We start from the raw sequence: 14327 nt of genomic DNA, 5'->3' as shown, positions 1-14327 counted from the left end.
TGGGCTAAAAATAGTCTTGCTTCAGACTGAGGACGCACGCACGCACGCACGCACGCACGCACGCACGCACGCGCGCACGCACGCGCGCGCGCGCGCACGCACGCACGCACGCACGCACGCACGCACGCACGCACGCACGCACGCACGCACGCACGCACGCACGCACGCACGCACGCACGCACGCACGCACGCACGCACGCGCGCACACACGCACGCGCCATACCCTGTGAACCCTGTGAAGAGAGAGTGAGCGGGAAGGATTTTTGTCTCAAATTACATCCACTCCCCCCCGCGTCTCTTTAACTAGCTTATATCCAAGGCGGTAGCATCGCTGGTGGCAGGTTCTGGCTGGTTCTGGCCAATGTTTCTGCAGGCCTCGTCCACCTCCAAGCCTTTGATTGTGTGTGTGCTTGGGCGAGAAGCCAGGGGCCCGAGAACCTCTCTTGCTTGTACACCGGCTGATTGCTCGTGTTATTCCTCGGGATGACTTATTGGATTCTTTCTTTTTCCAGAGGATCCTGCTCTAATTCCCCTGGCGCTGCGCCTTTCAGCAGAGGAAACAGAGGTAGAGAGAGAGAGAGAGAGAGGTAGAGAGAGAGAGAGAGAGAGAGAGAGAGAGAGAGAGAGAGAGAGAGAGAGAGAGAGAGAGGGTGCTGAAGAGGGAGAGAGAGAGAGAGAGGGTGCTGAAGAGAGAGGGGAGAGAGCGATAGGGCGAGAGTGTGGGGAGAGTGGTCGGGCGAGAGAAAGGGGTTGAGGTGAGGGAAACGGGTGAGGTGTTGGAGAGGGAGAGATGGATGAGAGAGATAGGGAGAGAAAGAGATAGGGCAGTGGAAAAGATGAAAACTGGGGCAGAAAGCAGGAAAGAGAGAGAGTGAGAGAGAGAGAGAGACGAAGATGGGGAGAGGGAGGAAGAGGAGTGTTGGGTGAGGGGGAGAGATGGACAGAGAGATATTGGTTCTGGTTGGTTTCAGACGGGGCTCAGCCTGTAGTTGGCGTGTGAGTGGAGGTGATGACGGGTTGCCCCCCCCCCCCCCCCTCCCTCCCTCATGGGAGGAAACCTTTAGTGATTCTCTCTCTCTGGCCAGGATGAAAATAGGCCTTTTTCTCTTGCTCTCTCCCACTTCTCCCTTTGTTCCCGTCATTATAACGGGCCAGAGTAAAGGTCACTGTGTTTTGGCTCGTGCTTGAATGCCCATATTTTATAGCCCGCAAATGAATAGGATACAAATAAACAACATGGCAGCACTATTTAAATATCATATCGTACCTATGTTCTGAATATGTGTTCTAAATATAATACAAATGACAATTCAATGCAAACCGAGAAGATGCAATGCTGAAGAAACGATTTTGAATAAATATGCATGAATATTCATATTTGTGAATATGCATGAATATGCATATTCCTGAATATGAATATGAAGCTGCTTGCGGTCAGTGGTATAGAGCCTGGAAGCTGGATGCCTGGAAACTGGATGCCCATCATCTGTTGCCATGGCTACTAATTACCAACGCCAGCTCATATCCTTTGGTACATGATTGGTACAGGTTTGATACGTGTTTTCGAAACCACCGTAATCATGACCCCTGACCCTTTACCGGAACAACGCATGGTAAGTCCTTTCAGTAACCGGTGTTTCAGAACAATTTGACATTTACTTGTTTCCGCGCTGTCAGTTAACCCATTTTAGAAATCACAGGGTAGCTGTCATAACAATATCTGGAGAATCTACAGTTGGCGGAATAGAAAATGTTTCATATTTTCTATGTGACTAGAGTCTGCGCAGCAGTGGTTGGAGCTGTTATTTAAAGGTACGCTCATGTTGCAAGCGTTCACTGTTCTTTCATCTTCCTCCCGACAAAACAAATCACAGCTCTGTTAGATCCCGTTCTGGTGTTTTTCGGAGGAACGTCAAAGACCCCGCCACGGTTCCCAGGGGGCCGCCGCTTCACTTCCTGTCCTGTCATCCCCTCTTTATTTCCCATGGCGAGCGAGAATTTTCATTAAGCACTGTTTACGTCTTTCTTCCCGAACCGACGGCAAAAACACAGGGATGAGCTGATTAATCTGCGGCCCGACGATTTCCACCCATTTCCACGGAATATGTCTGTTGGGTTGTGTGTTTCTTTTTAGTTTTTGTTTGTTGGCTCTCCTGCCTCAGTCGTTCCTACAGCATCGTTCTGACGGCCCGAGAACAAGCCAAGCTCCCTGGGCCGTAAAATGGAGAATCCCCCGCTGACCCTGGCATACCTTAGCAAAACAAAGGCAGCCATTCTTCCCACAAGCCTCCAGCCGGTTGCGTGAAGATAAAATAAAGTAAAATGAAAGGAGAAAAAGAATGGGGGGGAAAAAAGGGAGAAAAACGACAGTCCTAAGGCTCATGTGCTACTGTGAAGCTCGGCTAGTTGCCTTTCAATTGATACTTACTCGACCTCCATCACGTGCTGACTAGCTACAGGCTACGTGCTACATGCTACGTGTTGGGTAGCATCTCGTGCCCATGTCGACCTCGGCCGTGTGGTTGTTTCAGTTGCTGATGACAAGGTACTCATTGCTCAAGTTGTGTGAATGGCGTAATGTGCTTCCTGCAATAAGATATAAGATACATAAATACACACACACAACCCACCTACACGATCAATTAAACACACATACACAGAGTAAACACACACACACACACACATTGCACAGACATAACACAAATAACAAACATAACACACACACATACACAGTACACACATACATGCACACACCCACACATAGCGTACACACACATGCAACACACACACAAAAAGAGCCTAACCACTTTGTGTTTAGACAGCTAGGTAATCCTCCTGCCAAATGGCGGAGTATTATAGGGAACAGTACAGATTATGTGTTTTGTCTTCAGTCTCGGATTCTCTGTCTTGCCGGTACAACAACATTCATTTTTAACGCATAATTAGTTTGGATTTTTTTTCGTTTTCTGTCTCGATTTCCACCGAAAACTCTTGGTGGCTAACATTAAACTTAGTTTAGTGTTGCCCACAATCATTACACACACATATACCTTGCACACATCGTCATCGCCATCACCGTCGTCATCATCATTCCTCCAGATTCCCGCCAAAACGCAGACGCATCAAACGCACTCCCTCGCACACCTCGCTTTGTCTTCGCCTGCGAAAGACCCACTCGGGTCATCTCCAGCGCGCTCCGAGGTGCACGGAGTGTGTCTGGTAAAGGTGAGCCCTGCCAGGGGACAGGGGGATCCATCCTGATAAACAAGCTCTGTTACTCTCACACACACACACACACACACACACACACACACACACACACACACACACACACACACACACACACACACACACACACACACACACACACCATCCCTCCTCCTTAGGGACAACAGTATCTGGCCCAGCTATATCATCACAGAGCGCCTGACCCATTTCTCTAGCTGTGTGTGTGTGTGTGTGTGTGTGTGTGTGTGTGTGTGTGTGTGTGTGTGTGTGTGTGTGTGTGTGTGTGTGTGTGTGTGTGTGTGTGTGTGTGTGTGTGTGTGTGTGTGTGTGTGTGTGTGTGTGTGTGTGTGGTCACATCCGTCCTTAGGTCACATATTTCAGGGGCGGAAGGCTTTTTCTTTTTTTTTTTTGAGTTTACTGGTTGAGACAGACTGGTTGTGTGTGTGCGAGGACTGGTTGCTTAAGGGGGGTTTTGAATATCTTTCGAATGACATAAGTCGGAACTGGATCCCACGGTGTGACACACACACACACACACACACACACACACACACACACACACACACACACACACACACACACACACACACACACACACACACACACACACACACACACACACACACACACACACACACACACACACACACACACACAATGTTTATGTTCAACATATAAATAGTAATTTATAGTCAGATCAAGGTTCACTATATACTCATCCACAGTTTTATAAAACTGGCTGCCTGTCAGCCATGGTTGCTAGGATCTGTTTGGATCATTATTTTGCTGGTGGCGTTAAAATGAGGGCTGTATAGTTTGAGACCGGAGGGGTCCCTTGTTCTTGGGGAAAGCTCCGTCTCTGTAGCTGCTAATCAGAAGTTAAGATGCAAAATCTTAGCCTCCGAGATAGTTACTGACGGAATAGAAAGGAAAGGGAAATAAATGGTGTCGTTTATCGGATTAGATGTTTTTGGATTAAATGTCATGGAAGTCTTTGACTTGTTTCTCTGAGGCTTGCTCCTTTGTTGGTTGTTATTTATTAACTGGTGTATGGGTCTTGTTCCGGGACTGAACTCTAAAGTCAGATATACAACGCCTAGCCTTCTTAGAGCCTGTCTGAGAGAATGAAAGGGGCTGCTTCCAAACAAACCCGTCCCTTGTCACAAAGAAGGCTGTTAAAAATGTCAGTTTAAACGTTCAATGTCAACCTTCATAGATTTGGAAGCATTTGTGTTGAAAACAACAATATTTCATGTCCCTGAGGAAGTGAGACATAGCCAGTGTCCAAATACTTTCCTGGCTTTCATTTAGTCATTTTGCAGACGCTTTTTTCCCAAGCAACACAGTGAATTTAGAAAAAAAATGACATTTATTTTCAGTTAATGTTGCCATATATTTTGGCCTGAATAGCTCCTTTATTGTGTGCTGATAAAAGTTGTACCAATAATCAATAAGAAGTTTGAAATTATATTAGATGCTGTGGCTGCACCGTGTAATGATTTGTACTGCTGCAAAGCTGCAGTCAACTGCTTTCCCCGTGCAGACTCACTCCACATAAACTTGCACGCGTGCAAATCCACACATGCCTGGGCATGCACACATACAAATGCCTACTATGCACACAAAAGCACTCACACACAATATGTGGACACACACACACACACACACACACACACACACACACACACACACACACACACACACACACACACACACACACACACACACACACACACACACACACACACACACACACACACGTAATGTGATTGGGTTTTCAGTTGCAGCAAGTTAGTAGTATGTGTTTGTTTTTATATTAGTGTGATGTTAAGCTTGCATCTGGATGTTTTCGGACTCATTCACTCACTCACTCACTCACTCACTCACTCACACACACACTCGGGCCATCATCGTAGGTCTGTATTTTTAAAGGTCACATTGCGAAGTTGATGAGCAACGGGAGCTTTTGATCCATCACAATGAGGCCGTTATGTTTACAATGCATTTTACAGGTTCATTACATTCATGAATCACAGCACACATCTTACAGCAGCTGCCCTTTAATGGGCAATACTCATTCAGATTTTGGTTTTTAAATGTGTAAATGCTGATGATATTATAATTGGGTGCTGCTGTATATTTGCAGCCGTGATGAATTTCAGGACAATGAAGGTCAGGTTACATACGCTGATCCTTTTTGTAATGAGGTTACTGCAGATTAAAATAAATGTAAAATGTATGTTTGAGCATGTATCACACCTTTGGTAGCCCTGCCAGAATGAGGTGCTTAGAAGGATTTCTTGAAATGTATTTTCAAGGTGAAGAGGCACGCAGAGCATATCTTCCATGAAAGAAACTCGTCCCCAAATACAACTAGCTGAGCTTCAACGTGAGCTTCAAATAACTTGTCAGATAATGTTTCAAAAGTTCAACTGAGCTTCAAATGACTAATAAATGTGTTTATATTGCGTTACACAAGCAAGAGTGGGAAGGAAGATATGTTGTAATATTACTGGTTGAATTGTTCGAATATCATCAGACATATCGTCTCGAAAGTTATGTTTATTCGATTCGGATGTAAATATGATGAAACGATGTGATGATATATAAATACGAAAATATGATATGTTGGGAGGTGCAAAATAACATTTCATTTCATGGTGTCTAATAGAAATTTGGAAGACCGTCTGGCTAGCTCTGAGACGAGGCAACGTCGCAATCCCAAGCCAACGGACTGGCCCAAAACCTCCAACCGTCCACAAAGTGTTGCAACATGAGTTGAGACATGCACTGTTAGCCAATACTGGCGATTCCGACATAATTGTTCAATATTGCGAGAATAGGACAATTAATATGTTGTCATTGGTCAACCGTCATTTGATCGTGACCAGGTATTTTCAATAGAGGACCTCCACAGCATGGAGTTTGTTACTCGAAGAAATGTATCTAACCAATTACAATAATGCAAAACACTGCTTGCTACCTCCACTAGTTCTCAGCCTGGAGGAATTTTAACCTTGAGTGTTTAGGCAGGTCATGGGCATTTGAAAGGGACAATTTTCTGGTTGTTGTTTATACTCTTCTCTTCCTCTGAATTTTAAGAAGGTTTACTGCAATGTGTTTTCCACAGTCTGGAGCCTCATCTTATTTAGGCAATCTACAAGGCAATCGAGCCTTCTGCTAACACACACACGCACACGCACACGCACACACCTGCAAGCCTGCCAATTAGCATCGGGGCTAAGACATGGCTACATTAGAATATACTCTGGGTCTCTTAAGAACCGTAAACATTTACATTACTGCGGCCAAACTACACAACAGAGGCATACTGGACTGGACAGATGGCTATGCCAACTATTTGACCGGACTGGCTGTATCGTAACGATGCTAGATCTCTTGTTATTTTGGGATAATAAAAAATCCATAATTGTATCAAGCCTGTAAGCAACGTGCAGTGACACGGTTTACAGCCACGCACTGGATTCATAACAACCGCTTGTTGTATTTTGACGTATTGATCGGAAGACGGGTTACGCCCTCGGTATGTCTGAGTGTAGAGGTGTATTACGGGATGTATTTGACGCAGGTGTAATTCGTTTTTCTGTTGTCTGAGGACTGCTGTCTGGCATAATCCAAGCACGGGGCAATAGTTCAATATTATGGGTCTTACAGTCTGAGTGGTATTGAATGGCCATATAAAGATATTGACTTATCGTCCTGTTTTGTAGACCGAATTGATTATGAGCCGGGGAGATGACATTTAAAGACCAAATACGAGGTTAAAATGTCTGAGAGAAAGGGAACACTGTCTGATACGCCGCTATTAAATTACCATCAACTTCAATATAATGACCCCCAGTTGTGCTATTTTCAATAGCATTATGAAGTTAGAACCATCTTGTGATGAAATTATACATATTTCATTGGGTGGATGTTTTTTGAGTACACCATTATACTTGGACTTCATAACAATATTGTAATGATGATAATAATTCTAATATTGTTATTATTATCATTATTATTATTAATAAATAAATACAAATTTACAATCCATTCGGTTGATGCTTTTTCCATAGCATTTGTTTTTTTTCAGGAGAAAATTGTACTAATAATAGTAATCATTTATAGATGAATACCTTATAAATATATTCAATTTGGTGGACACTTTTATCCTCTTGGCACAGGTGAAAGTATAGGAGATATATCAATATTTTGTCAACATTAGCGTAATAAGGCCATAAGTGTGGTGCTTTTCTTGAATCATGACTAGCTGAGTTGTAGCAGAAGCGGTTCCAACTGTATTTTAATAAACTAGAAGTGAAATGTTTAGTTGTGACAGCCCGGATCCTCTTCCTCCCCAGTGACCTTCTGGGACTTTTAAGATTGATCTTTGCTTGAGGAATTGAAATGACCGAATTTAACCGTCTCTAGGATTCACACGAAAAGTTCTGAATAGATTTAAGTGAAACGCCATAAAAGTCTCACAGTAAACACTGTTATAATATTAGAAACCTTAAGCTTAGTCTCCAAGACAACTTCAAAGCTCAGTCTTTAGGAAGCATTGCCTATCTCTTGACAGTTTCACTAAACAATTCCCTAGTAACAAGAGTCAAAATGTTTAGAAAGTGGACTGAAGGAAGCTTCAGCCTGATATGTTTTCACTTTCCCCTCATAGAGTTCTGTGTAACTCCTTAAAGCAGGGGACATGGCTCTGTTGTGAAAGGTGAACTGGAACTGGGAATAGTACATTCTGTTGAACTGAAACCTGATCTCACTCACACGGTTCTGGGAACCATGTCTTCTCCTTCTTTGATCCATTTAGTTATGGATATTTTTAAGACCATGATAATTGTACATGAAAAGTATTCAAGACACATTGACATTATAACATTAAACTCTCTCAGATAGAAGCTGTACTATCTAACTTTTATAAAACCATCATATATAGAAAAAATACTTTTAAAAACTACTTTTTTTAAATGAATCCCTCCAAATGGAATGGACAAAATACTAGGGATCTACTATCAAATCTAGACAATTGATGTTCCCCTAATCTACCCCATAGTAACAAGGCCTCTCCACAGAACAATGAACCCCTTAAGAAATGAAGTAAAGAGATGGTGTCAGGGGTAACCCCCACTGCGTGCCCATCGCCGTGTGTGTGTGTGTGTGTGGGTGTGGGTGTGGGTGTGTATGGGTGTGGGTGTGTGTGAACCCTCCATGTCCTTCTGATCTGATGATATTCTGACCGGGGGAGGAAGTGGCTGCAGTGAGTGGGAGTGCGAGGAGGAGGAGAGCCAGCGGTGCGTTGGCGTTCCTCCTGTGAAGACGGGTAATGAAACCCACTTTGTGGTTCCTCGTCCGCCCGGCTGCCCCGTTACGCTCGCTCGCACGCATGGATTTAATCCTGGCCAGCACGCCGCAGCCACGTCGAGTTTAAATTCAACCCAAAATCCATTCCACCCTTCCCATGAAACACACCAACGTCTGACTCCCAGTCGGAATGTGAAGCTCCGGCAAAAAAAAAAACCCAGCTTATTGGAAATTAATTGGCAAGAACCGATGTGGGGGATCTTTGATCGTTGAAAGGACTCATTCTGGCCCGCCGCTTGCAATCGTACGCCTGCAGGCGGGAGAATGAAGTGGACAATTATAGGCGGACAAGTTAATGTCACTCACAATGTGCACCTGTGTTCCGTTGCGCCTCACATGCTGAACTTGGTTGTACTTTACCTGGCAGTTAAAGTTGAACTTTTGAAACATTATCTGACAACAATCATGGTGCCTATAGAGCTCCATATCCTACAAAGCCTATTGAATACTAATCTGAGATATCATCCTTTTTAATTCAAAAACGTTTCATAAACGAGACATAGACATGAACTGAGTTTAATGGGTTAAATGCAGCTATAAAGTTGCGCTGACAAGTGAAAAACATGTCAAGGTAGTGTTCTTTTGTCATGCTATGTGTCACAAAAGAATGGTTTGACAAAGGAAATGTAAGGGGTCGTTACTTGTATGTGTCTATGCTTATTTGTACTTGTGAGTACACCCTTTATGTCTGCTGGTTTACAACTATGTTCAACTATTGATTCTATGGCCCTTTCCTCCTAGTTTCAGTTCAGTTTATAAACGGTGTGTACGATCACACTCCAACAGCCTCATAAACATAATGAATTCTAGAGAACTAATTCCTCAGTGATTAAAGATGGAAGAAATGAAAGCGCTCTGTGATTATGCTCCAGTATTGGGTGTGGAGGGAAGAGGAGATGTTTGGTGTGTTGACAGACCCTGGCTCTACTCTGTTTTGAAGATGGACAGATTTATGTACCAGAACCAAAACTCCTGCCTGATCCTCCTTTTGGATCGTAAAAGCGAGCGGGAGCTTTATAGAAGAAGAGAGGGACAGCGTTCAAGCAAGCAGGCGAAAGAGAGAGGGAGGGTAATGGATAAAGAGAGCGAGAGGCAAGGGAAATGGGGAGAGAGGGATATGATGCTGTCCAGGAAGTTACTAGTCCGTCTCAGTGACAGCTGAGATAGTACAGGTATTTTATTCTTGTGATATAGCCCAGGTACTTTAGGTGGGTGATAGAGATCAGACTTTAGTTTATCACACATACTCAGCCTACAGAATAACACCCTAAATCATGCTAAGGGCCATGCCCGTGATGACTTCCCTCTTCTCTCTCCCCCCCCCCCACTTCTCCCTCAACTCTTTATCTTGCTCTATCGGCCCTCCCTCTTTATCTCTCTCTTACCTCTTCTCCCCCTCCCTAGCACACACACACACACACCGAACATCAAAGCCAAACCCAGCCACCAGTGGGGATGTCACCTGTGTGTCTGATTGATTATGGTGATACCGGCCAGTCTAGTCTAGTCAGTGACTCCCAGGCTGAAAGGTTGTCCGTTCGATTCCCAAAGTCTGCGGTCGACACGTCTGCATCCTTGAGCCGGATGCCCCCCCCCCCCCCCCCCCCCCTCCACCTACCGGCTCCGTAATGACACCTATCTCAAATAATTCCCTCCCAGTCACTTTGGCTAAACGTGGATGAACTACTTGTTCAAGGCCCGTTTAGGAAACGGGTCTGAGCAGGGGCTGTAATTGGCCTCATATATCAGCTGTTATCTATGTGAGGGAGGCCTGGGTGGAAACTCTTACCTCCCCCAGCCCCCACCCCCCACCCCCCCCCCACCCGCTCCGCTTTATGAGCCACCCAGGTGGGGGTGTGCAGGGATTGTGCCGACAGAACCGTTAAAATGGAAACATTTCGGGGATTCTGCCGGCGTGGAACTCGTAGTCATTTACTGTTTACCGTTACAGTTAGCCATTTAGCTGCAAAGCGTCTTACGGTTCATTTAAATGCATGTAATTAAGGAAGAGCTAGGGGTTAGGGAATCTTGCGTCAAGATAACTACAGGTTAGACTAAAATTGGGGTTGGACGCTAGAATCTCTCGGCTGCGGGTCAAATACCCCGGCCACTACAGCCTCCCCCCCCCACCAGCCCCCATTTCCTGCTCTTTGTCGTATTTCACCTCAGATTTATGCTTTAATAAAAGGGGTTTTGTTGAGTACATCTATCCGGGCTACCCACTGTATTTGGTTCAAAGGTTGCTTGCACACTGCCCCGACAAAAAACAGAAAAACACTTCGGGCATCGGGCCCGGGCCAGGATATGGTTTGGAGGTTGCTGTGAAGCTTTTTGTTTTTTGTCTGTGACCATGATGAACCAGCGTTGGCCAACATTGACCAACATCATCCAGTAGGGCGTATGTGTTTGTTGGGTCGTTGTGTCAGCAGCGCCTTACCGCACTGCAGAGAAACCCAGACAGAATAATGACCGCGGTCAGAAGACATGAACGAATGAATATGGTCCTTTTCCGCTGGAAGATTCCACCGATCGATTTGCCGTTATGGCCGACCCTGTGTGATGAAAGAAATGTGAGGGTATTACACAGACAGTAGACCAGACAGAGTGGTAGACGGACCGACAGAACCACAGACCAGACCAATCAATAGCTAATGAATTATTCAATAATCTTATTTTACCCCAGGTAATAGAGGGTAGGGTAATGAAGTTGTGATCTAGGGCTGGCCCCGTGGTCCACAGTCTACCTGCAGGCTTCCTAGGGTACCCCTAGGGGCCATGATCCTCAGGGGCCTGCTCCTTAAAGACCTCTATCTGGATTCTAAGTTGCTTTGGATAAAAGCGCCTGTAAAATTTTGAATAGTCAATCGTCTTTGTCTGTCCTCAATCTTGTTTGCGCATCTGTTGTCTAGCTTTCCTTTGTGCTATGTTTTCTTTGGTAACACTATCATTTAGGGTACATTCATTTACCGCTCATAAACATTAGTGAATGCAATAATTGGCATTATTATTACATTAGTGTTGGCTAATGCCGTATATATCCTTAGTTGGCATGAACCATTAGATAAGACCATTAGTTAACTTTGAATGACCTATGGTAATGCTTATTACGGCATTTACTAACGTTAATCCATGTACCTTATGTAAAGTGTTCCCTATTTTATTTGATTGAGTTTTTATTTGCTCTTCAGATCCAGAACGCGGACGACGTCCTCATCACGCCGTTGGAGAAGTTCCGAAAGGAGCAGATTGGAGCTGCAAAGGCAAGACCCCGCCCACTCACGTACACATCCAACCCCGCGCCCCTATGTTGACTCCACCCCCACCCATGGTGCAGGATGCGGATGCTGTAGATGTAACTACCAAACGCGTGGAACCACCACCGTACTGACCTCTTTAAATGGGACCACGTTGGACATAGATTTGGTCGTACTAGACTTATGGTGCGTTCCAGAGCCCATCCAAAGCAATGGGATGTGGGACCTATCCTACCTGAACTGTACTAGCTCCTACTTGGTGAAGTGGGGGTAGGTCGATCACCCCCCAGTTCGCTAGTAGGAGGTTCCACTTCGACGGTGGGGTGTTCCACTTCGACAGACGTTCCAGTGCACTCTTCTTAGTTGGAGGTTGGATAAGTCCCACGTCCAACTGGTTTGGATGGGCTCTGGAGCGCACCATTAGTTGTTTTGGTTTCTCCTGGTTGTAAAGTAAAGCCAAAGGTCCAAAGACTAAATGTAAAATGTTGGACTATGATGTTATATGAGCGGTGGACTAAAGACAACATTTCTCCTCTCGGCTGTGGAAGGGAAACATCAATCTCTTTCTTGTTACTTTTTTTTTTTTTTTCATTTGCCGTGTCTATTTCTTGTCGGGCTACTCAAGTTATCGCAAATCTCTCTCTCTCTCTCTCTCTCTCTCCCTCTCCCTCTCCCTCTCCCTCTCTTTCTCTCTTTCCATCACAGTCCCAGTGTTATTGCTCCCATTCACTCTGTTTACAAGATGGTTTCTTAAAAGCCAGAGCCAGTGTCACTCTCCGCCTCTCCTCTCCACTTCCCCTTCCCCTTAATGGCTTCCTCTTCCAACTCCTTCCCCCTCCGCCCCTCCCCCTGCTAGACATTAGCCCAGCTGGAGGGAGATAAATAGATCACGAGTGGCGCGGGCAACTTTTCAAACCATTTTTCCAAGAATCGGCAGCGCGGCCTGGGCAGCCGACAGCATGACCCGTCCAATTATCGTCCCCGTCGGAACACATCAGAGAGTCGGGGAGGCAGAGAGACGCTGTGCCCTTATTTGGGAATGCTCCCTGGTTCTCTCTCTCTCTCCCTCTACGTCTCTGTCTCTCTGTCTCTCTGTCTCTCTGTCTCTCTCTCTCTCTCTCTCTCTGAGGTCATACAGTGCGCCGGACCCAGTGCGCATGCCGCACCGCGTGGCGCGCTACGCTGACTCTCTGCACCACGTCCAGAACACATACCATCACATGCCCTTCCTCTGCTCAGCCGGTCCCTCTTCTCCTCTCCTCTCATCTGCTCAGCAACCCTCTCCTCTCCTCTCCTCTCCTCTGCTCTCCTCTCCTCTGCTCAGCTGCCTCCTCCTCTCCTCTCCTCTCCTCTCCTCTCCTCTCCTCTCCTCTCCTCTCCTCCTCTCCTCTCCTCTCCTCTCCTCTCCTCTCCTCTCCTCTCCTCTCCTCCTGTCTGCTTCAAGCTTCGTCCCATCTGTTGGGGTGGAGGGAGAACACCCGATCAGAGCACAACAGCTATTCTAAAGGCTGAATAATCGAAACTCCTTGGTCTTACTTGGTTACTTAGTCGGCCTTGGGAGGCTTTATTCCTTGGTTTGTATTCGTTTGTCTGTTTCCGTGTTTTTATTCTGAGGTTTTCATGTAGTCCTTGTTAATTTAGTGCTGGTTTCTTAGCCAGGTCACTCTTGTGAAACAGAAAGAGGAAAAAGGGTTCTCGACAAGACTTCTTCCGAGTGGGTCAGGGCTGAGAGTAAATAAACAGATTAATACAGAGCCGTGTCGGCTCTTGGTCGGTGTTCCAGGAACATCCTTTCGTTTGGAGATTCGCGACATCGGCTAGCATCAACCATCCAAGGAGGAGAGCACAGTACAGGCTGGGGGCTTGTTCTGCTCAGTTTTTTGTGAGGGGAAACCGTAGCGACCACTGGCTCCATCAGCATCAGCATCATCTGCTACTCTCAGCTCTTATAGTGTCAACACACACTCCTCCACCTCTACCTCGGACCCACACCTTGGGCCCTGGTTCCCCCACACAGAGCTGCTGCTCTCTGGGTTACCAAGCCGGAGCAAGCAGCCTGCCGACCAACTGGCTCCACAGAATGTCTGCAAGTAGCGTCTGCTGTTTGTGTGTGTGTACATGTGTGTCCATGTGTGTGCATGTTATATATTGTGAGAGTGGGAGCTGTAAACATGTCGATGTAGAGGTTGGTGTATCATGCCCGTACTCATGCACTTGTCAGTTCTTGTAAGGTCTTATAAAACAGCCTAGAGGAATCTTCTTCGGTCTGTACCTCGAAGCGACCGCAGGTTCGATTTCGTCAGTCGTCTCTTTCTTCAAAACACCTCGCCCGTCTTCCCTGTCCCGAGGCGTACCAGGGCTCCGCAAAAAATCTCTCTTTTGGCTCATTTTGTCAGGGAACAAGCTGAAACAGCTCCAGTCGGGAGCGAGATAGTCATGGATGATCTGAGATCAGAGATTGTAGTCGTT

General features: G+C 45.9%; 1 protein-coding gene across 5 annotated transcripts in view; it reads left to right on the top strand.

Moving 5' to 3' along the window:
- Nucleotides 1-14327, top strand: part of LOC130406671 (rho GTPase-activating protein 42) — a 76277-nt gene that overhangs the window by 31232 nt on the left and 30718 nt on the right. For all 5 annotated transcript variants that reach the window (XM_056612350.1, XM_056612355.1, XM_056612354.1 and 2 more), the window contains exon 6: nucleotides 11793-11864. In XM_056612350.1, coding sequence (XP_056468325.1) covers nucleotides 11793-11864 — 72 coding nt within the window. The remainder of the gene's footprint in view (nucleotides 1-11792; nucleotides 11865-14327) is intronic.

This window comes from Gadus chalcogrammus, chromosome 16, assembly GCF_026213295.1.
Source record: "Gadus chalcogrammus isolate NIFS_2021 chromosome 16, NIFS_Gcha_1.0, whole genome shotgun sequence".
In the NCBI taxonomy this organism is placed as follows: domain Eukaryota; kingdom Metazoa; phylum Chordata; class Actinopteri; order Gadiformes; family Gadidae; genus Gadus; species Gadus chalcogrammus.
This window is presented reverse-complemented; position numbering and strand designations above follow the sequence as displayed.